Source organism: Bombus bifarius, unplaced genomic scaffold, assembly GCF_011952205.1.
Source record: "Bombus bifarius isolate JDL3187 unplaced genomic scaffold, Bbif_JDL3187 scf7180000007974, whole genome shotgun sequence".
In the NCBI taxonomy this organism is placed as follows: Eukaryota; Metazoa; Arthropoda; class Insecta; order Hymenoptera; family Apidae; genus Bombus; species Bombus bifarius.
In genome coordinates, this window is record NW_022884360.1 from 2,669,743 (window position 1) to 2,691,658 (window position 21,916).

The following is a 21,916-nucleotide window of genomic DNA, read 5'->3' on the forward strand; positions in this document are numbered from 1 at the left end:
TTATATAATTTCCATTTTATATTTTTTATGATTATATAATTAATCGAATATAGAAATTTGATATTGTTAACCGTATACACATGGCGTTGACATTAACAATAAATTACATATACAGGGTGGTTGGTAACTGGTGGTACAAGCGGAAAGGGGGTGATTCTACGCGAAAAAAGAAGTCGAAAATATAGAATAAAAATTTTTCGTCTGAGGCTTTGTTTTCGAGAAAATCGACTTTGAATTTTCGCTCGGTACGCGTGCACTTTATCGCGTCTCGTTATAACGTTTCGATGGAAAAATTTAAAAAAAGAAGAAAGAAAAATTAAAAAAAAGATTGTTATTCTATATTTTCGACTTTTCGCGTAGAATCAACCCCTTTCCGCTTGTATCACCATTTACCAACCACCCTGTATATGAATTTATCATGGTCACAAAATTCAGAAAAATGTGGCGCACCGTTGTCAAACGAAGAAACCGAAGTTTGTTGGACAATGTTCAGAATTTTCACTTCGTTTGACCTGAACAGTCAAAGTAAATCTAACTAAAAAACAGTTAAAAAAAGTAGATCTAACTGTTTTTGGGCAACACGGAAATTAGTTTCCAACTACTGTGACAGCAACGACGGTTCTTCCTCGACAATTTTCAACGACGCAATGCGAAAAGCAATATCGTGTTACTGTTTACCGAGAAAATCTCGCGACTTACAACAGTTTGCATAGAAAAACAGATGATCGCGTGTTCAGAAGTGCTCGAAACGATAAAAATGAAAAACCAAACAATACAATTTTCAACGATCTTACCAGTTACCATGAACATAGTTGATTGTTTCCCGATTACAATGATCGTAAGTTAATGCGTGTGTACATAAGATGGCGCTGGTATCGGTAGAAATCACAGTATACAACACGACATCAAACTATCGTTCTTTTCAATTATATCACGTAAATAGCTGTTCTTAACCCGAGTACAGTGCGAAGAAATCCATTTAACACAGACTTAATAAGAGCATCGCAATATCGTCCTAAATGTTCAACGACCGTGAAGAAACAGATGTTATATATAGCCAGGGAAAATTAGAAAAATCTTTGACGTAGAAACTGAAATAACAATTCTTAGGCGGTGGATTACGTTTCGAGAAATTCGATGAATTATGGATGATGAAAAATGATTAAAGTTAAGTAATTTAACAGGCAACGCTATTCCGAGATGTCTATATATACACAGTGTACATGTTAAATATTCTTCCCACGTAATACCTTACATTTTAACTTGCAACAAGACTCCTGTGTTCTAAATATAGCTATCGCTAGAGGATCAAGAAAAAAGAAAGATAAGAACTTATTAATATTAATTAGACAAACAGGCACGCGGAACGGGCAAACAAACAAACAGGAAGCCCGAGGAACAACGAATCGTTGGCTGCGTTCTCTGATTTTCAAAACAGATATCTATGTTCTGTGTGTTTGTATGTATTCCGTTTTTTCCTCGCTCGTTTACCGCTAGATCTATCGGTTTTTCATCTGACGAGCACGAGCCGTGTACAACAGCCGTAAACAGACGCTTGAAAGAAGAGAACCGGCCATTTAAATTCGACACGAGGATCCCGGCCGATGGCTACCGGACGCTGATAAACAGATAACGTGCACTCGTCTAATTAAAGAAAACACGTGCATTTAATTTAAACAAATGTTCAGTGCGCACGGTGGTTGAATTTGACAAGATTTCATGGCACAGAATTAAGATATTGTATTACACTTTTTTAAGATGACAAAAATAAATAAAAAAGTTCCTTGAAATCGGGTCAAACGACGTGCTGTTCTTCAGAAGTTAGAACAATTGCTTTACTAGATAAAATAATTTTCAGAAAATTCCGATTGATCGAAATGGCGAAGAGAAAAGCAAGGGACAATTTTCTTTACAACTTTTCAAACCTGTAAGGGAAATTTAAACAACGCGTTTTCAAGAGTTATGCCGCGACTGATGATGTAAAAATGAGTCAGAAAGAGAGAAAACAATTTTTTCGTAGGACGAGAAAATTCAATTTCCGGGAAAATTAAACATGTGACGAATATACTTGAAACTTGGCTAATCGCGGATCGAACAGGAGCAATTAATCGACAGGAGGTAAAACCGCGCGTGAGAATAAGTCGAAAATTCAGGATAAAATTCTTTTATAAAATTCTTTGTTTTCGAGAAAAATAAATTTTTAAATGTATCGGTCATCGAACTTTATCTTCTCGAAAATGAGGCCTTAAACGAATAAATGTTATTCTCTGGCTTCTTTTCGTACCTAGAACAATCTCCTGTTGATAAAAGAGTAGTTTGCGTTACTTAGTCGAGTTCAAAAACAAATTCCATTTGTAATCCGCGAATCGCGACATAATTGTGGAAAACGTGTTGCTTAAATTTTAAAATAAAGAACGATCTTCGCGATTCCGGTCGATCGCAATTTTCTCAGAATGTTTTCTACGCGTCATCCAGCAAACTGATCCTCGTAGCTTCCAGGAAGCTGGTCATGTGATCCTGTGTGTGAAGTTAGTCGTTTAGTCCGATTTGAAAAGAATTGTTCTATTTTAAAAAGTGTCCACGACTGTGATTAACCTTTCTGAAATAAATGTACACGTTATTTTAGATTTACACAAGCAGAGAAAATATTTCCACGAGTATCGGTTTGTTTGATTTTCTCGTTTGCTCGGTCCAACTTACACGACGTCAGACGGTAGGTTGTGAGGTTTCAAGCTGCAAGGTAGGTTATTTAAAGTCGTGAAAACTGTGACGTGAATTAAACTCAGCCGGCTCTTGCAATTCACCGTTACTCACGACTTTCGAGCTTCCTCAACTATAAAGTGTTTTATAGCGTGTCAACGTCACGCTGATGTTTTCCAAATTAACACTTGCTTCTGCAAACCGATTCTTTCCTATGAATAAATCAATCAACTCGAGCAGCGTGTCCATTTGTTATTGCTATTCCAAATACCCTGCTACAGAGTATTTTCAGCGTATCGATATCAATCTATTAAAAGTCAGGCAAGAAAATAATACGTACGAATTATCGTAAATAGAAAGTCATTAAAAAAGCACGCATACCAAAGGTCGGTCTAACGTAACGCGATAATATTAGGTTGACAAAATCCGCAATCACTTTGTTGCCAAGCCAATAATAGCTCGATCGTGTGACACAGATTCGTTGATTGCATGAGAAACTGTTGAAAATGACAACGTGAGTTCGCGCTCGCCATCTATATTCAGATGCGCTAGTTACAATAAATAGTAACTAGAAGATAGATTTAGATATAATCGATAGATTTAATCGATAGGTTTAAGATATTCTTTTCTTTTTATCCCTAGTCCATGTAAGAACGTGCAATAAAATTTATTCAGCTCACAACGATGTGATAGATTTATCCGAAGAATAAATTAATAACACTTATATAAAAATAACAATAGGTTATGAGCCCAGGTACAATAAATAGTTATTATTTTATTAAAAATATTATTAATAGTAATAATATTGAGGAGCGCAGGAGATAACCTAAAAACCAAAAAAAAGCGCTATCGATGATTCAGTGTTGAATATCATAAAGGCGTTTTATCGAATATATAATAAACGCTTACGTGATAATGCAGTTATCAAAAGAATATAGAAATGTCGAGCGGGGCGAGTTTAAATACTGAAAAGCTAAATAAAGAAATAACAACAGAAACGTTTCTTGTTTTCTGCTTTTTTAAACTTGTGAAATTGAAACGAGTGGAAAACGTGGCAGAAAATTTGTCCCAATTGCAGTCTCGGTTTCGAGAAAATCAAATTTGAAAAGCTGTCAGGTACAAGTGTAGTTTTATAACTTTGATGAAGTACGTTAAAAGTAAACACACACAGAAAGAACGTGGAGTTACTTGAAATTTAGGAATTCTAATTTCATGCTTTTCTCGGAGGATACGAATAAGAGAAATTAAAGAGAAAATATTTGATCGTGGTCGTACGGTATCAAAGGTGTAATTAAGAAAACGTTCGTCTTGATATTTAATTAATCGTATTAATTACGTAACTGTCATGTCGCTAAAAACACTTTCAAGTGGAATGACGATAATTAACGAACGATTTTTAGATTTTATTTTCGGTATATAATTACAAGGTGTTTAAAGAAGAGGCCAGCTCCTGCTCGAGCAATTAAATTGGGAAAAGTTTCGCGTAATTAGAATCTGTCGTGTGAATGCAACAAAGTAATGAATCCTCGGGCTTAATTGAACGTAATTAATACCCTGAGAATTCCAGCCTTCTTTCTTATCGTTTCAGCACATTCGCGAAATATGAAATCAATAAAACTTCTCAAATATTCATATTAATCGTAGGTTATTCTTTTGGAACATCTACTTTGTAAGGAGAATAAACGACGCTATTTTGTTTAACAGGTGTATCTTTAATTTCGAAATCGTTTATATTCCAGGAATCGATTTCTCTGGCTGAATTTACCGCGTCGTATGAAAAACGTTCGAAGCAAACGAGAGAATTCTATCGATCAATTCTTCGTTAATTTAAGATCAATAAAAGACGCGAGAAAAATAAACGAACATAAAGAGTTGGAGGAAAAAATAAACGTAAGAATTTCGTTATACCGTTAGACATTTTCATTTTCAATTACGGTTCGTCCGTTTCCATAAAAAGTTCGCTTCTTCAAACATTTCTACGAACAGTAAAATAAATCAGAGATCAAGCAATGGAAGATTCCATTCCACCAGCAAAGTCCTATTATTGCCAGTTTCCACGTAGCCTAAAGAGTAGCCGTCCGAAAATAAAACAGGCAACGTAAAGAAGCCAATAATGAAATTTGATTACCGTTTTAAAGCACGTCGGCAAATCCTCGCGAGAATATAAAGCACCTAATAAGTGAGCATCCTCTGGCATATAGCAGATTTCGACCAAAATCCCAGTGATCCTCGAAACGAAACAGCGCCCTCTTTTAGCGCTCATTCGTACACAAGCGTTTGGGTCTCGTGAAAATGTTTGCAAACTCCAGTTGATGTGAAAAAATCGTCGAAAAGTTGTCAAGATTCTTAGAGATTCGAGCAATGGAAAAATTATTGATCGTCGCGTGTAAGAAAATTAGTCTTTGTAGAAACTATTTGTCTGCATTTACACAAACAAGTGTTTCACTTGAACAATCCATTTGCGTATACCGCGTTCAATGGATAAATCGTGCGTTTTTTAATAGATGTCTCTGTGTCGTTTCGCTCATAATTCTTACTTGGTTAGTCTCTTGTTCTTTATAACTTTATTTAGTACATTTGTCGTACTCGCGAGTAGGTAAATTTCAAGCGCTCTATTTGCGTATCTTCGTTGCTGGAACTATTGCTAAAAGCGAAAATGTCTATCGATAAGGCGCGTGTTTGTCACGTGCCGCTGCTTTAAAAGTGTCGTAGGGGAATTACAGGTACGGGAACAGTGGGAAACATTTGTAAAGCGTATGGGGAAGATTCGTATGTGTCACAAAAATGGTTGAGGAAATTCCGATCGACGGATTTTGGCTGAGGCGAACCATCGTGTTCCCGGCGACCGGAAGTAACACAGTTGAGGATAATTTGATAGCGATAATCGCCGGAAATCGTGGAATTATTTTCGTAGCAGTTTTCATCGTCCTGGAATGACTGGAAAATTGAACCTTTTGAAAATTGAAAGATTAAAACGCCCGAAGTTTTCCTACAACCTGTTGCTTTTTTTCTAATTTAAAGCGTAGCTATTTCCGAATAATTCGCTAATTTAGCGTTGCAACAGGCTTCTTGCATTCCACGCCAAATTCGAAATGAACCTTCCGACATTGGCGCTGAAACGAATTTCTTTCATTTCGATATCGAGATGACACTCTTCGTCAGTTACGAGCGCTTAGCGTGCAGCTTCCGTTTGATGTATGTAATTTTTCAACTTGAGAATGCGGTCGTGTGGTACTCGTATTCCCTGCGACGAGAATAGTCGCTGAATCGAAATATCAGCGATGGAATGCCGATCGAAATGTCCTTGTATCGTAAAAAGTACTATACTTTGGTTCTGTATTTTGTAACTTTCAATGAACATTGTATTTTCGCATATTGACAGCTCTGTGTGCATGTTTACGCGTAAAAGTCCAAACAGTATCTCTTCATAGCAACCTATGACAGTTTAATGGATAAAATTGTAATTTATCGCGTATACTTTTGTGACAATTACAAGAATCATAGAATTAGAATTAGTATGGAATCTTGCAATATTTTCAATGGTTTCATCATTTTGTCTATGCAGTTTCAAAAATTAGCCGCCGGATGGCGCTGCTAATGAACGGCCACGTTTTCGTATTTATAAGAACACTTGCTTTTTTTTTGCTTCCTCGGCGTTGAAAGTCTCATCAACGATTCATCAACGGCTGAATATTCTCAATTTCCTAGCTAACCTACGCTCTCTGAAGAATAAGTTGCAACATCTGGGTTGCTTGAACACCTGATGCAATTCCATCGGAAGCTTCACAACGTTGTCGTACGTGTTCTCTGCCTTTAAAATTCCCTTCATCACTCACCGAGTCAACTTCATCGCTAATCACGCTTTTCCTGAATCTGCGTTTCTCAGCAAGAATCGCGACCGCAAAGTGTCACGAAGCAAGCCATCATCTTGTCCTACCTAACGATCGTCCCTGAGCGAGCCAAGTGGCAATATCGACGGTCTATACAAACTCCATCCATCCATCCAGCGATCTCCAAAAATATTGCCGCCGCGAGTGCTGCGAGGCCCATCACGGTGAAGGAGTCGTGCTCTCGAGCAGAGTCGGATCGCGGTCCAAGGTGCCAGGCGTATTCCTGCAAAGGCATTCGATCGTTAGTTAAAGGGCAATCCGTTAAAGGTGCAGAGAGGCGCAGGGGAAGGTTCCCCCGACGCCTGGTACGCACACAATACCCCGGCCGCAGAACAGATAGAGAACGAGAAGAGAAGAGAAGAGAAGAGAACGAAACGCGTCCGGAGGGTCCCGTGCCGGCAGATGAATCCTAAGCAATTTCTCGCTGGTCGGGCCTCTTTGATGCTTTGAACTCTCACCGCGCTAACCGATCCTCCTGGTAATCACGCGGCCCTCGCCACGCCCCGAAAAACACCTTCGATCCTCCAGTCTCTCGCCTCTTGCTCTCTTCTCAGCCTCCTTTGATCCTTTTCTCCGCTCGAAAACACGCTCTTCCTTTTTTTTTTATCCCTTGGCCTCGTCCTATCCTTCTTCGCTCTAAGCTGTGGCATTTACTCTGTTTCTATCTGTTCGCTCTACTCTTCAGTCTCTTCGAAGGTTCTTATATATCTCTTCTCTTTTTTCTTCTCTTCTTGCTCGCTTTTTGTCTTTTTCATTTGCTTTCGTTCGTTCGAGCTTGGATCACATAAGAGGAGAACACTGTTTTCGATGGTTCATCGACGTGTTTCTCGCTACGTCTAGCAGTTCGTTGCTGCGTTTCAGCGACTTCTCCACATCCAAAGGCTTCTCAGGCCGAGTTTACACCAAAGTAGCGATAGCGTTATACCGTAAACAGTTATCGAATTTCACGAATCTGTTCGCAAACTCGTCTGCAACGATTCCAAAATTGTCTAAACTCGGTCTGGTCCCCGAGCGCGCGATCGCGGCGCCCTTAAGGCTGGTTCACACACGGCCAGTAGTTTCAGTAAGTTGAAGCAGCGAGTAAAGCCGAATTGACGCTATTCGCGTTGTAGGATCACCGTGGACGAGGACGAAAACGTTACTTTTCCGCGAATCAACAGCGTAAATCGTCCGCTTTGTTCGATTAAACCTGTGGCCGTGTATGAACCAGCCTTTACAGCACTCGGACGTTCGATTTCCGGTTCGACGTGCGATCGTCGAGCAACGAAACGACGCTCGTCCGCGATTGAATATTCGCAAAGCGGAGGGAAAAAGGGCGCCCGCAGAAGTTGGTGAAAACGCACCTTGACGAGGGCGCGCGACTGCCGACAGTGGCGACTAATGTCTGCACGCGCGAGCGCACGAGCGAACGTGTTTTCTTGGCACCTGTTTCACTCCTCGTTTCGAGGGTTTTTCTGCCTACTGCCACGCTCTGCGTTTCCTCCTTCGCTCGTTTCTTTGGCGAGGGTTTAGGAAGCTGCAGCGCTCCATGATAATACGCCGGAGCTTCCGTTTCTTTTTGTCCGCCTGACTCGTACAGATCGCGTCCTACGTATTTCTATTGGGTTGGCAACTAAGTGATTGCAGAGTTTGTCATTACCACCTAATGGTAAAATCCCCAATCACTTAGTTGCCATCCGAATACATCGTGATCTTGTCATTCGGCGAAGTAGTAGATATTTCTTCACATTAAACAGGTAACTTGCGTAACACATTAAACAGGTAATAGATACTGTGTATCTACTGCGACAACGAACATGGAGTACAAAACTGTGTAGCAGTGTGAATCCATCTATCCTCGTAGCGACATGTTGAAACTTACGGTTGTCGTTGAGAAATATACGGCCAATTAATTGTTTCTCACGGAATACAAATCGGTTAGAAAATTGCAAGTAGGAAGGATCTGCATGAGAATCCTATCGCGGTATATCGCGAGATAAAATTTGTTGTTGAAGGGCAGCGAAAAGATGCGCCATCTAAGAAGCGCCAACCTGTCGATCGATAAACTATCTTACATTTTATTATCGTTTTATGTCACGACAGGAAGGGAACGCGTTACAACACTCCGTGTTTATTATTATAGCGTCGTTTTATCTTACGAATATTTTGGAATATCGTAGAATTGGAAAGGCAGCGACGTGTATCTTAAAAATGGAAAATATGCACGAAAGATGAAAATAAATGGGAAATTGGGATACGTGGGATTGCGGACGTGGCAAATATTGAAAGTAATAAAATTTCAGGTTGATACGATCCCATTACCGCTCATGACGCCATAATCACAACCGTGGGATCTGATTTCAAGCTTTTGATCGGTAATTCCGGAGATTGTATCTCTAACGACCTCGATCGGCTCTTTAATTTTTCCTCCTTCCTCTTCCTTATCCTTCTGTGCGCAGCATCAAACTACATAATCAGTATAAATTATGCATCTTCTTGTTAAAAAAAGCCACGATAAATTTTCGCTTATATAAATTTGCTCGTTCGTGTTGCTCTTGCTTTTGCTTCTATAATTATGTCGCTATTAAATAGCTCGCCATAAAACGATTGATATTTTTCCCTCTGTCGTTTCTTCAGTTAAAAGCAACAAACGACCCCCTCTTTCGAGTAGTTATTTTTTATTTGTATTAGAAATCAAATTTACCCGAGCCTGCCTCCCATATATAATTATTCACAAAGAAAACATACAAAAGGAAGGACGGATGAAAACGTAAGGTTAATAAGTTTACAGTAGAAGCCAATAATACAGCAGGGGAGAAAAAAGCGGAATCTCAGATGTTAACCGAACAACTATAATCATTAATCAAATCTCCCTCGCCCTTTTCTCGCTGCCCCGATCCTCCCTCAGCGATAAGTAATTCATTAGGCATTGACTAACTCCATCTGGCCGTCTATTAAGAAGGCCAGCGAGAGGGAAGAACCGTGACCAATTGAGTAAATAATACACGTGAAATTTGAGAAAGTCCGCTGTCCTTCGCTGTGAAACTTGCTGAGAGCGAAACGCAGGATAATAGAAATAACGATCCGTCCAAGAGCTGATTAATTTCAATCTTCCGCTGCACGTCTCTCCGTACAATCTGCCACTCTATCGGTTTTCTTCGTCCAAATTTTGCTTCTTCTTCTTCTTCTTCTTCTTCTTCTTCTTCTCTGGCAACGGTATACGTAAACGTTATTAAGACGATTAAAAAATCAACGAGACACGGATGTTCATGTACTTGCGAATTTTGATTGGACAGTTTAATCGTGCGCATGAATGTATAGAAATTGTGAAAAATATTTCTACGATATGTCAACGTAATACTTACGGTGTTTAGGAAGTGAAAGGAGTCTGTGTTTAAGCGCCTTTTCTTCTATGTGTCATCTGGCGTGTATGATATCTGGAATCTACGCGTATCCTTGGATTAACCGGTCATTCATTCATCCAGTTGAGGTCGCATAAAGACCGGTTGAAAGAAACTCCGCCGTAATTGCTACGAAAATTGAAATTCCTCCGCGAAATACCAGAAAAGAAAAAAGGAACAGAAGAGCAGCGGGACATCAAGAGTTACATCAAGACGCTCGTACCAAAATCTAACGACCACCGACAAACCAGGACGAACGAGCGGCCAAGGCAGCAGCGCGAGAAAGCGACGAAGACCCCAGAATAGGATCAAGGACACGAGCAAAATAGCCTGCGAAGAAGAAGACGAAAATCAGCGAAGAACAAGAAGAGGAGGAAAATAGCGGAGGAAGAAACAGGCGAAGACGAAGAGGAGGAAGATGCAAGGAAAGAAGCAGCACAAAGGGAAGTAAAGGAGAGGCACGAGAGCAAGCAAGATGGTAAAAGGAGGAGAAGGATGCTCCTAATTCGTAGTTCGGGGCGGGGTTTTTTTCGGCGATAGAGAGGAGGAGAGCGAGGCTGAGCATTGGTGAAACAGAGACAGAGCCAGGCACAAAGCGAGCTGAGGTATAAATTGGTTTGTTTGCCGCGGAGATAAAAGGGGCCGCTAAATGTTATCTTTAAGGTGTCGGATCAACGCAAATGTGGCTGAGTTACTCGTAATTATAGTATACACGGGCCGAGACCCTCGCCTCTACCTGCCGCGCCATCGGCCGCCTCTCTCTTCACCTTTCTCTTCTTTCTCTTTCTCTCTCTGTTGCCTCGTTTCAACCCATTGGCGTAACTATCGATCGCGATCCGATCTACGGGCCGAGATACCGACCGACAGAGGCGATACTTGTTTGGTTAGACCGGAATATCCACGGGTGGGGCAACGAGCAGCGCGAGGTACCATCCTCCTCTCTATCTTCGGACAACCACTTGGCTTGGGTCAGAAGCGATATGCTGTTGCTCGCCTTGATATACACACTCTATGAAGAATTCTCTAAGACAGTCAGTTTATTGGTTTCTACAAAAGGGTGTTTTGTTTAGACACTTAGAGATGGAGCTGACGGAATGCTGCAGTTAGAGAGAACATGAGCAAGGTAACGAATTATACTCACACGGTTCTTACGACTTATTGCCATTTAAATTCTCTTGATGCGCACAGTTCCAACTTCTTCGCTAGACAAACGTTGCTCTCGTTATCGAAACGAGGGCGAGGATGCCATGTACGTAGATATATGTACGTAGGTGAGAAGACAGGTTAGAATACTTGAAATTTGAAGAGCCGATAACTCGCTGCAACAGAGAGAGTGATTTGAATAGCGCGTTGCTTATGATATGAACGTAGCGTAGCTTGAAAATACGCGGACGATTTCTTTTCAAGAAAAAAAGAGGTCTTTCGTGGATCTTCTTTGTTTACATTTTCTAATATCTGCTAAAAAAAAATAAAAGGATGGGTTACCAACGGCGCACGGAATTCCTAAGGGGCGGTCACCCATCTTAGTATCTCTCCGTGCCGCGCGCTGCTTAACTCTGGCGATCGGATGAAAACCAGCATTTTCAGCGCGCTCTCGTCGTTGGCGCAGGTTAAATGTTTTTCTAGAAAAACGAAGAACACAGTTTGATAAAACTTAAGGTGAATGTTAAGTTAAATGAAAATAATTTTAATCAATTTTGTTGGCTTTTCCATTGTCAGAAAATACAGTTTTAAATGTCTACATATACGTCTACATATATTTCATGAAATATGGATAGAACATAATTAACTATGAGAAGATATATATTATTAACGATTTGTTGCAGAATTATTTCGTTTCTCTCAATGACAATATAAAGGATAGAAAGATACGAAAGCATAGTACTTGTAAAGATCTGATATAGCACTTCCCATTTCCATAAATACAGGCCTTGTAGGACAAAGATAAGGAAAAAAGTAGAAATGTTCGGGAGACCATCTATCTTCAATGGGAAAAAGTTGGTAGGTAAAAAAACACAGTAAGGAAGTATACATAAAAAAGAAAGTAGAATACATATATGTAATTATATGTATCCCACGTAGATAATTATTTGCTTTGAGCTTCTATGTTCTATCGACGCTAACGTTTTATGTCTACTAATAATAAAGGGAAACACCGTGGAACATCGAAAATTACCAGTTAACAAGAGCAATAAGGAAATTAATTGTACGACGTAACAAGCATGAATATCTTTTTAAATCAATACTTTGATTCTGCCATGTATAAGATATAAAAGCAAAGATATTAATTAAATTACCTGTAACTTAAGTCGATAAATAAAATCGAATACCATTCGTATTAAAAGCATAATATCCAAAGGTAAAAGTATTAATGATCATTGATTTCTTACTTCGAAATAAAATATAATTTACTGTTATAAGGAAAATAAAAGTTTTCTGTTATCCAGATACATTTCATACGGATTTCGTATGAAATCTATGAATTTTGTGCAAATTTTATATCTGAAATCACGTCGTAAAAATGACAAAAAAGGGGGGGGGGGAATTCAAATAATTTCCTTTCTTTCCTCCTGTGTTTTACAATCTCCTTCTCCCTAGTTCCTTCGTCGTGATACGAATAAACAACTTTATGGATCTTGGATAATTAGATAAGATTGCCGTAATTATATGCAATTTATATAACACAATGTAGAGTCTGTTTCATGTAAAATACGTAATAAATTAGAGACTACTTCTGCTGAGTCAATTTACATAATACATTTCTAATTAAACACGATCCTCGAGGTTATTAATAAACTCAAAATCAATTACTGAAATCGTGAATTCGTTATATCGGCTGAAACGTGCGACTGTTTAATTAATTCAGAATTAATTGGACATCACATTGTTCGTGATGGATGATTATAGTAGAGGATTTAAACAGAACTTCGTATCTTACTGAATATAAGAATTACTTCGCAAGCATAGATCCTTCCTTTTTACTGAGAAGCGAAGAGATATCCATATTATGAAAAGATACTGAAACAAAGAATAGGACAATTATTTTCCACTAGATAAAATAAACGAAAATACCGGAAATCAGAATAATTATAATATTCGTATAACATTTAAAACAATGTACATATTTGGCAAAAAAAATTCAATTTCAAGGTAAAGATGTATCGTTTTAGTAGATTTATCCTAAATTTCTGGTTTTTGAAGAGATTACGCCAATGGCGGTGCTTTTTATCTCAGTTTCCAACAAGATGGGACTCCCCATTGGTGCGGCTTGAACAGCCGCGCGTACAGTGGGGCCAACATTATAGTACAAAATAATAATTCATAAATTATACGCGCCGCGACCGTTTAGAGGCTTAGGTATACAGCTCACTGCACATGCAGGTGATTCTGCTGCAGGTATATCAATAAGCTTCGCTAGGTATAACGGGTGACTTAAAAACACTCACCTTTTATGTCATGTCTTACGGTACGGACATATGGGAAAACATTTTAAAGTCATAGTTTAGAATTGGTTTTAGAATTAATTCTTGCATAGTTATTGTAATTGTCATAATCGTTAACTTTTTTATTATACCAAGCGTAGACTGCTGTAAAAATGAGATATTATTTTTACTTCAATTCTGAAACCCTGTTAATTTTTCAATTTTTCATATAGCAAAAAGGCGTATGTGTTTATATCTAAAAAGAATCGTAAATTAAACTATAAATTAACGAGTAAAATACAATTGTTAGAGCAGTTATCGCTGGCAAAATTTAATTAATTTAACTTTTAATTCTAACTTTTTTATTCAATTGATAACAGGGAAAATTCTTCAAAATATATCCCCCTTATGGAAAAGACTTTTATGTATACATTGTGAAAATATGTATATATTTTGTTCTAATTACTTACTTAATTAATTAGTTACATTCGTTTAATGTAAAATGCGCTATTTTGCGCATGGTAGCGTTATCTATCGGTTGAAAATTGTACTTCGTGTTAGTTCCACTGATTCGCCTGTAGAGTAAATAGACTCGTAGTCAGCAGATCTGAAATCAAAAACAAACGAGCTGAACAATAGTTAAAACATGGAAAATCAGTCAGAAGTAGAAGAAATAACGAATAGCGATTGTAACGTTAAGTTTCACAATTTTGTGGCAAAAATCGATGACTTGTCAATCTCATGTCATGTAATTAAAATGGAAAATTCCCTCTATCTGTGGGTAGGTGATTATAATGAGAATACCATGAATGATTTGTCATTCGCAATCAAATCACCATACGAAAAGGAACCACTTACAACGAAGATTATGGGATCAATTGCCAATGAATTTTCAACCAGTCTTGCCAAGAGACTTTCAAAGAAACTTTCAATAGCTGTTTATGTCAGCTTTAACGTCCAGGTTGATAACCTATCTCTACATGCAATTGAGAGGAAGTTACAAGATGAATTTAACTCACATCCTGAGATTTTCTGATTTATATTAATAAGTTGTACAGAGACATTCTAAAAGTACAATTTTTATACTGTCCAGAACATGTGTTTACATTTAAGCCTTGTATATTTCGTATTAAACTTGATTTATATATAAAATAGGTATTCTTATTTATTTTAAGTATCTTAAATTTTAAATTGTGTAATAAGTGCTAAGTGTGGTCTTAATACTTCACAGAAACAAATATTTATTCTTGCAAATAAAATGATTTGACATTTTATCATATGATAAAAGAACTAATTTGAATTTCATCGTCTAAATTGCCAATTTATATATATATAAACAATTTCATTGCAAGTGGTTAAAAGATTACATATTATTACCTTTTATCATTGTTCCATATAATTGTTTCAAATAGTTATGCATAATTCTTGTGATATAGTCTGAAGATGATCTATAAGTTGAAAATATTAATTGTATTGTAACAATGTTACATATATATGATGACAACATTCATACTATAATATTATAACAAAACATATCAATTTTATTAGAAAAACTAAATTAATTAAAATTGTCACTTCTCATATATCAAATACATAATAGTAATGGCACTTATTTTAAGCACTATGACAAAATAATACTCAAAATCATCTATAACATACTATTATATATATAAAAATACTATTTTTATTTCTATTAAAGAAGCAACTTAATAGACATCTTTCCTTCCTTTACAATAAAGACAGATGAAAGAACATTTATATACATTTAAAAAATGTATATTATTTGAATTTTGAAATTAAAGTTAATACTTAACTTTTCATTAATAATTTATAAATCATGAAATTCTTAATATCTGCTTATATGAAATTATTTTTACTTGTAGCAAATTACATTAATAATACGTAATTTACGAATGAAATCGTTGCAATTATTTTTTAGCTTCGAATTTAAACTACATACTTGATCTTACATTTCATAATGATGGCAAACTTATGATAGGTAGGTTTTTAGTTTTAAGAAACCCCAAGTAATCTAGGGATTTTTTTTGTTATGGGTCGAGGAATTGTACGCCTTAAAAAGGAACATCCGAACATTGGCCACTGATCGTAAACACGTGGTTACTTACGCATTGATTTCAATATTTATCCGGCATTGCACGTGTAACTTGATTTTTAGTTTTTCAAATATGTTTTCACAAAGTTTGTCGGTATTTATTAAACGAGACGAAAAGTATGTGCAGAAACTCTCATTTTTTAGAATTGACAAAGTAAGTAAGAAACATCTTTTTGAAATATTTTAAATATCCTCTTTTCGTTTGTTAACATCATAATTATCAATATCTCTGTTCTTATTTTTCTATGCTATTACTATTTCTTATTGTATAAATTTCACATTGTTTTGTAAGTTACTATTAGTAATTATATGTTTTAGTAATATTTTCATCTAATTTTTAATATATAATAAATGGATGAAAATAATATACCTTCAAACTGTGTAACACATTTGTAACACATACAATGTTCATTTTATTCATTCATTTAATTTAATACGCGAAATAAACATGACAAATTTATAGAAAATGCAGAACTTTTTCTAATGTTTTAATTACTGTTTATTTTTAAATTGAGTTTCGATTAAAATGTACCATGTGTCTTACTTTTTCATTATTTAATAATGTTATATTCTTCAAAATATATTTCATTAATCTTATTTCATAACATTGTGTAATTTTACTGTAGGAACCAAGCGAGGATGAGCATAAACAAATTTTAGACATTTTATGTGAATTCTTAATGAATCCAGAAACCACGGAGGATGTTGCAGAATGTTTCCCACAATTATTGCCAGCATTAATTATGAAAAGCATTTCAATGGATAAAATTTCCTTTGATGACGAAGATTTGATTCATAAATTAAATTCAGTTATCTTAGCCAAATTACTTTCCAAGAATCGGGATATATTAGTGTATGTATTTTTAATGTTACGTAGAATACTTTATATTTTATATTATTTTGTATGTATATATATATATTTTTTTTGCACTAATATGTGATTATTAACAGTGAAAATATCATCATGAAATTATGTTCTCTTACTTATAGGCAATATATTGTAGGTTGAATAGTACTTTATTCAACATTATAATTCTTTCATGTTCCATAACATTTTAGGTTGAATTTTTCAGGTTGGAGAATATCCTGCAAGGATACAAACAATATTTTTCTGATACTCTGTGTATTATACTCTTTTTATTACTCAAATTTAGGATTATCAATTGATGAAATGTGTAATAAATATAAAATATATTTGGAAAAAATTAAAGGTCTTTGTAACACAGTATTCTATATTGTTTTCTTAGTTGTATTATTAATTTAGTACAGACATATACAAGTAATCTTTTTCTTACTTTGTAAATATGTAAACATAGTTGTTTGTGTTTAGTAGTATGAAAATTTGTATACTTCATAGCATAATTATATTAAACTGTAACGTTGAAAAGTATGTTTGGAAAAGTCTTGTTTATTTTATAGCAGTATTCAGTAGTATAAAATATGTTTTCTACGAATCAAATATATAATTACAGAAACATAAAAAATTATTAATTATTTAAAAAATAATTATTGCCAACAGTTCTCTATTGAAAATAATTATAAGATATATTTAAATGATATAAAATTTGAAATTTATTTTTAAATGAATATTGTTTTATTACAGATTTGTTCTACATTATTTTGATGTAAATCCAGCTCCATTTGAATTTATAGAAGTCGATCATGGTCCTCCTTTAAAAAGACGTAATAGGCAAAGAGTAATATCTGTCACAAAAGTATCTGATTATGATTTAGTAACTGCTTGTTATGATATTCTATGTAGTGCACCAATACACTTTAAATATGCGTGGAATTGGTCTAAATTTTATAAATATCTGACTCATGAAGATAGTGGTGTTAGATGGTAAGATATGAAATTAAAAAATATGATATCTCCTTTTAATATTTTAAATAAAATTACTACTAGGAAAAGATTTTAATCCAATGATTTTTATTAAATGGAGTAATTGTTTAGGGACAAATTTGATAAAATTCCGTTTTAAATAAGTAAAATAAAAAAGTGTCTTAAGTCAAAACAAAATATACAAGAATAATTTTTAATTATCTTTCAGGGTAGCAATAAATTGTATTTCTATTGTATTAGGAATGTCAGAATCTTCCTATCTATCTCATGTGAGTGATTTTGTTTCTAACAATCAAGAGTACTTTGTTAAAAGTAAAGAAGTTAATCGAAATAATATAACATGTGAAGATACCAAAGAAATAAATGGAATTCCTGATGTACCTTCTGTAGTTTCCATTGGAGGAATTTTACTTCCAATATTTGAAAAATCTGGAAATAAAAAGGAATTGAATCTAGTTCCTGTACCATCTACACGACAAAATTTACGAAATTTAGCTTTGGCAGTCTCTTCCAATAAATGTGTATGTTTACAAGGTACAGTTGGTTCTGGAAAGACTGCATTAATAGAGTTTTTAGCTCAAGCTACTGGTCACGATGCACAGAAATTTGCAAAAGTGCAATTAGGTGATCAAACAGATTCTAAAATGTTATTAGGAATGTACAGATGTACTGATATTCCTGGAGAATTTTTATGGCAACCAGGAATATTGACTGAAGCTGTATCATCTGGCAAATGGCTGCTTTTAGAAGATATTGACTGCGCTGCGACAGATGTTATTAGCGTTATTGGACAACTTATAGAAACTAAAACATTATCAGTCCCTGGATACAGAGACTTGATACACGTGAAAAGTGGGTTTCAGTTGTTTGTTACTAGAAGATTGAGTTCTGGAGGAACACAAAAATCATTTCAAATGCCAATGCAGAAACAGTGGTCTTGTGTTAACATAGAATCTTTATCAAAGAAAGAACTCGTTACAATTGTCCAAACCTTATTTCCAATATTGCATACGGTAGCTGTAAAAATGGTTGATGTGTTTTTATTGTTTTCTGCTGGAAACCATGAAGATGACATTGTGAATAGTGTAAAGAATACTAGACAAATTTCTACCAGGGATTTGATTAAGTGGTGCTTTAGAGCTGTAGTTGATTTTGATGTATCCTCACCTGCTTCAGGCCTGAAAATCTTTCAAGATGCTTTAGATGTCTTCTGCTGCTCTGTGCCTAATTCCGGTATGTAAAGTATACTTTATAAAAATATCTATTATTGCTGAATGATTGTTTATAATACTGCAATTGAATGTTCTTATAAAAAAATTTCATAAGTGATGAATCATGTTGTTGTCTTTTTATTTCAGTACAACGTTTAAATTTGGCAATAGCTGTGGCACACAAATTGGGTATTGTAAAAACAAAAGCAGAATTTTTTTCCCAAGTACATAAACCATCTGTAAATCTCCACAAAGAATGTCTTATTGTTGGTAGAGCAAAGTTAGAGATAAAAAAAGCTGATAGAGTTAAAATAGAGTCTAGAAGTTCCAATTTTTCTTATACAAGACCATCTGTATGTCTTTTGGAAAGAATAGCTAGTTGTATTGTACAGAAAGAGCCAGTTCTTCTAGTTGGAGAAACTGGCACAGGGAAAACAAGTTGTGTACAATACCTTGCGCAGATAACAGGCCACAAGTTGGTAGTAATAAATATGAACCAACAGAGTGAAAGTACAGATTTACTTGGTGGCTACAAACCGGTAGATCTTAAACTTCTGATTCTTCCAATTCGCGAAGAATTCGAGATTTTATTTCGATCTTATTTTGCAATTGAACCAAACTTAAAATATTTGAATCATATTGGGCGTTGCTTTGAAGAAAGAAAATGGAAGATATTGATTACTTTAATGATTCATAGCACTAGTGCTGCTTTGAAAAGACTGAAGATGTCTACAAAAAATCACAATGAGGTAGAAGTTTTAAAGAAATGGGAGAAACTAGCAGAGAAATTAGAAAAACTTCAGTCTCAGGTGCAGAGTCAATTTTCTTTAGCATTTTCATTTGTAGAGGGTAGTTTAGTCAAAGCACTGAAAAATGGAGACTGGGTTTTGTTAGATGAGATAAATTTAGCTACTGCAGAAACATTAGAATGTCTTTCTGGTTTATTAGAAGGATCTTGCGGATCTCTTTCTTTGTTAGAGCGTGGAGACAAAGAACCAATTAAAAGACACAAAGACTTTGCAATTTTTGCTTGTATGAATCCTGCAACAGATGTTGGGAAAAAAGATCTTCCCATGGGTCTGAGGAATAGATTTACAGAATTCTTTGTTGATGAACTCACAGAAAAATCAGATTTACAACTTCTAATGAGTTCATATCTGAATGACTTAAATCTGCCACCAGAAAAAATTGAAAATATTGTCAAATTTTACTTAAGTGTCAGGAAAGAAGCAGAAACCAGTCTTCTTGATGGAACTGGGCATAAGCCACATTACAGTTTGAGAACACTATGTCGTGCTCTAAGTGTATCTGCACAGAATCCTTGTAGAAATATAATGAGATCCTTATATGAAGCATTTTGTTTAAGTTTTCTAACACAGTTAGATAGTAAATCTTACCCAATAGTACAAAGAATGATTGTAAAGGCTATCTTGGGAGAAAAAGCTGCCAGCGCTGTTATTGGAACTCCAATTCCAAGGCCACGTGGTCATGCTGAGAGTTTTATATGTTTTGAGGGCTATTGGATCTCTAGAGGTGATCTTGAGCCACAGATTCCAGAAAATGTAAGTTTGTATTTTTTTAAAGAGATTTTTACTAGTAAGAAGTTTTTAGCTTTCATTGCTATAAAAATTAAGCAGTGTGTTAAATATGTATATATTAAAAAAAGACAGATCTTGTAGGCAAAGTAAGATAAAGGTAAAATAAATAAAACTTTTATATTTTCTTTGATTTTAGTATATCCTCACAGAAACAGTGAAGCAAAATTTGAAAGACTTAGTGCGAGTGGTATCTATTGGTAAAATGCCTGTATTACTGCAAGGGGATACTTCAGTAGGAAAGACCAGTTTGATAACATACTTAGCGAAGGCTTCTGGACATACCTGTGTACGAATTAATAATCATGAACACACAGACCTGCAGGAATACGTTGGTACCTATGTAGCTGATTCTTCAGGAAAGTTAGTTTTTAAAGAGGGTATTCTAGTAGACGCTATGCGGAGAGGTACGATAAATTTAATTTTTGATTATCCTTTTTATTATGATATTACATGTTTCAATTATTTATTTTTATACTTCTAAAATAATTTAATATTCTTCAGGATATTGGATAATTTTGGACGAGTTAAATTTAGCACCTAGCGATGTTTTAGAAGCTTTGAATAGAGTTCTTGATGATAATAGAGAGTTGTTTATTCCTGAAACTCAACAAATTGTAAAAGCACATGATAATTTCATGCTTTTTGCTACGCAAAATCCTCCAGGTTTATATGGTGGAAGAAAGGTAATATTTTATAAACAAATAATCCATTTTAAATAAATGTATTGGTCTATAACAAATAATTTCTTGTTAGTATTTCATGTGATTTTTTATTCCTATTTGTTACTAGGTATTATCACGTGCATTTAGAAATCGATTTGTCGAGTTACATTTTGATGAAATTCCACCTAAAGAACTCCAAATAATTCTACACAAAAGGTGTAAGATGCCAGAAACATATTGCAAGCAAGTAATCAATGTAATGACAGAACTTCAAGTACGAAGAAAGGGTACTGCAACTTTTGCGGGAAAAAGAGGTATATTATTGTTTTAACGCATTATTTATTAGTAAATATTTTTGTCATTTAAGAAGGTAATTTTCCCATTTTTTGTAGGGTTCATAACCCTTAGAGATTTGTTTCGCTGGGCTGAAAGATATCACCTGGCACCCAATATTGTAGGCACTTTATATGATTGGAGTCAACATTTAGCAGATGAAGGATATTTGGTTCTCTCTTCAAAAGTTCGTCACTCAGAAGAATGTTTAGAAATCATAGAAGTGCTAAAGAAACATTTAAAAAGAGATGTTAGTCCAGATGCTCTATTTTCACTCTCTGAAAAAACTTCTACTGTGACTAAGCCAATCTTGGAATCTCTTTTGTCAAAGAAGATTCCAGGATTTGAACATGTAGTCTGGACATATCAAATGCGTAAAATGGCAGTACTTCTCTCGAAAGCCTGTGACTTTAAAGAGCCAGTTCTTTTAATTGGTGAAACAGGAGGTGGAAAAACTACAGTTTGTCAACTATTGTCTGTAATTAGACAACAAGAACTTAGTATTGTCAACTGCCATATGCATACAGAAGCTTCTGATTTTCTTGGAAGTCTCCGTCCAGTTAGAGAACATAGAGAAAATCAGAAATTGTTCGAATGGGTTGATGGTCCTTTAGTGAAATCCATGAAAGGTGGAGGCTTCTTTTTAGTAGATGAAATCTCTTTGGCAGACGATAGCGTACTTGAAAGACTGAACTCTCTTCTAGGTAATTTATTATCTTGAATTATTTTTAATCACATAACAGGTATTTAATTAAGATTGTTTT

General features: G+C 35.3%; 2 protein-coding genes and 3 long non-coding RNA genes across 6 annotated transcripts in view; 3 read left to right on the forward strand and 2 right to left on the reverse strand.

Annotated features, from left to right (window-relative positions):
• Positions 1–406: 406 nt before the first annotated feature.
• LOC117217107 lies at positions 407–3,199 on the reverse strand. 2 transcript variants are annotated; one of them, XR_004489476.1, is made up of 3 exons: positions 3,082–3,199; positions 2,701–3,007; positions 407–2,599 (listed from the first exon to the last, which is right to left on the reverse strand). It is a non-coding gene; the product is annotated as an uncharacterized LOC117217107 (long non-coding RNA). The 2 variants fall into 2 exon arrangements; XR_004489477.1 differs by having other exon boundaries at positions 2,701–2,912; positions 3,041–3,199.
• Positions 3,200–5,631: 2,432 nt separating this feature from the next.
• Positions 5,632–7,586, reverse strand: LOC117217117. The gene is made up of 2 exons (XR_004489479.1): positions 6,904–7,586; positions 5,632–6,813 (listed from the first exon to the last, which is right to left on the reverse strand). It is a non-coding gene; the product is annotated as an uncharacterized LOC117217117 (long non-coding RNA).
• Positions 7,587–9,903: 2,317 nt separating this feature from the next.
• Positions 9,904–12,626, forward strand: LOC117217105. Its single transcript, XR_004489475.1, has 4 exons — positions 9,904–11,093; positions 11,159–11,629; positions 11,797–11,971; positions 12,053–12,626. It is a non-coding gene; the product is annotated as an uncharacterized LOC117217105 (long non-coding RNA).
• Positions 12,627–13,967: 1,341 nt separating this feature from the next.
• Positions 13,968–14,544, forward strand: LOC117217086 (proteasome assembly chaperone 4-like). Its single transcript, XM_033464389.1, has one exon. The coding sequence runs from the start codon at positions 14,039–14,041 to the stop codon at positions 14,426–14,428; it is 390 nt and encodes a 129-aa protein (XP_033320280.1). The 5' UTR covers positions 13,968–14,038; the 3' UTR covers positions 14,429–14,544.
• Positions 14,545–15,217: 673 nt separating this feature from the next.
• LOC117216850 (midasin) overlaps positions 15,218–21,916 on the forward strand; it is a 139,627-nt gene continuing 132,928 nt past the window's right edge. The window contains exons 1-9 of the mRNA XM_033463937.1: positions 15,218–15,659; positions 16,132–16,358; positions 17,109–17,348; positions 17,557–18,581; positions 18,707–20,121; positions 20,294–20,561; positions 20,659–20,840; positions 20,947–21,133; positions 21,212–21,856. Of these exons, the coding sequence (XP_033319828.1) occupies positions 15,579–15,659; positions 16,132–16,358; positions 17,109–17,348; positions 17,557–18,581; positions 18,707–20,121; positions 20,294–20,561; positions 20,659–20,840; positions 20,947–21,133; positions 21,212–21,856 (4,270 nt within the window). The 5' untranslated portion in view covers positions 15,218–15,578. The remainder of the gene's footprint in view (positions 15,660–16,131; positions 16,359–17,108; positions 17,349–17,556; positions 18,582–18,706; positions 20,122–20,293; positions 20,562–20,658; positions 20,841–20,946; positions 21,134–21,211; positions 21,857–21,916) is intronic.

Coding starts and splice junctions, on each gene's coding strand:
- LOC117217086 (XM_033464389.1), top strand. CDS start 14,039: ATGGAAAATCAGTCAGAAGTAGAAGAAATAACGAATAGCGATTGTAAC.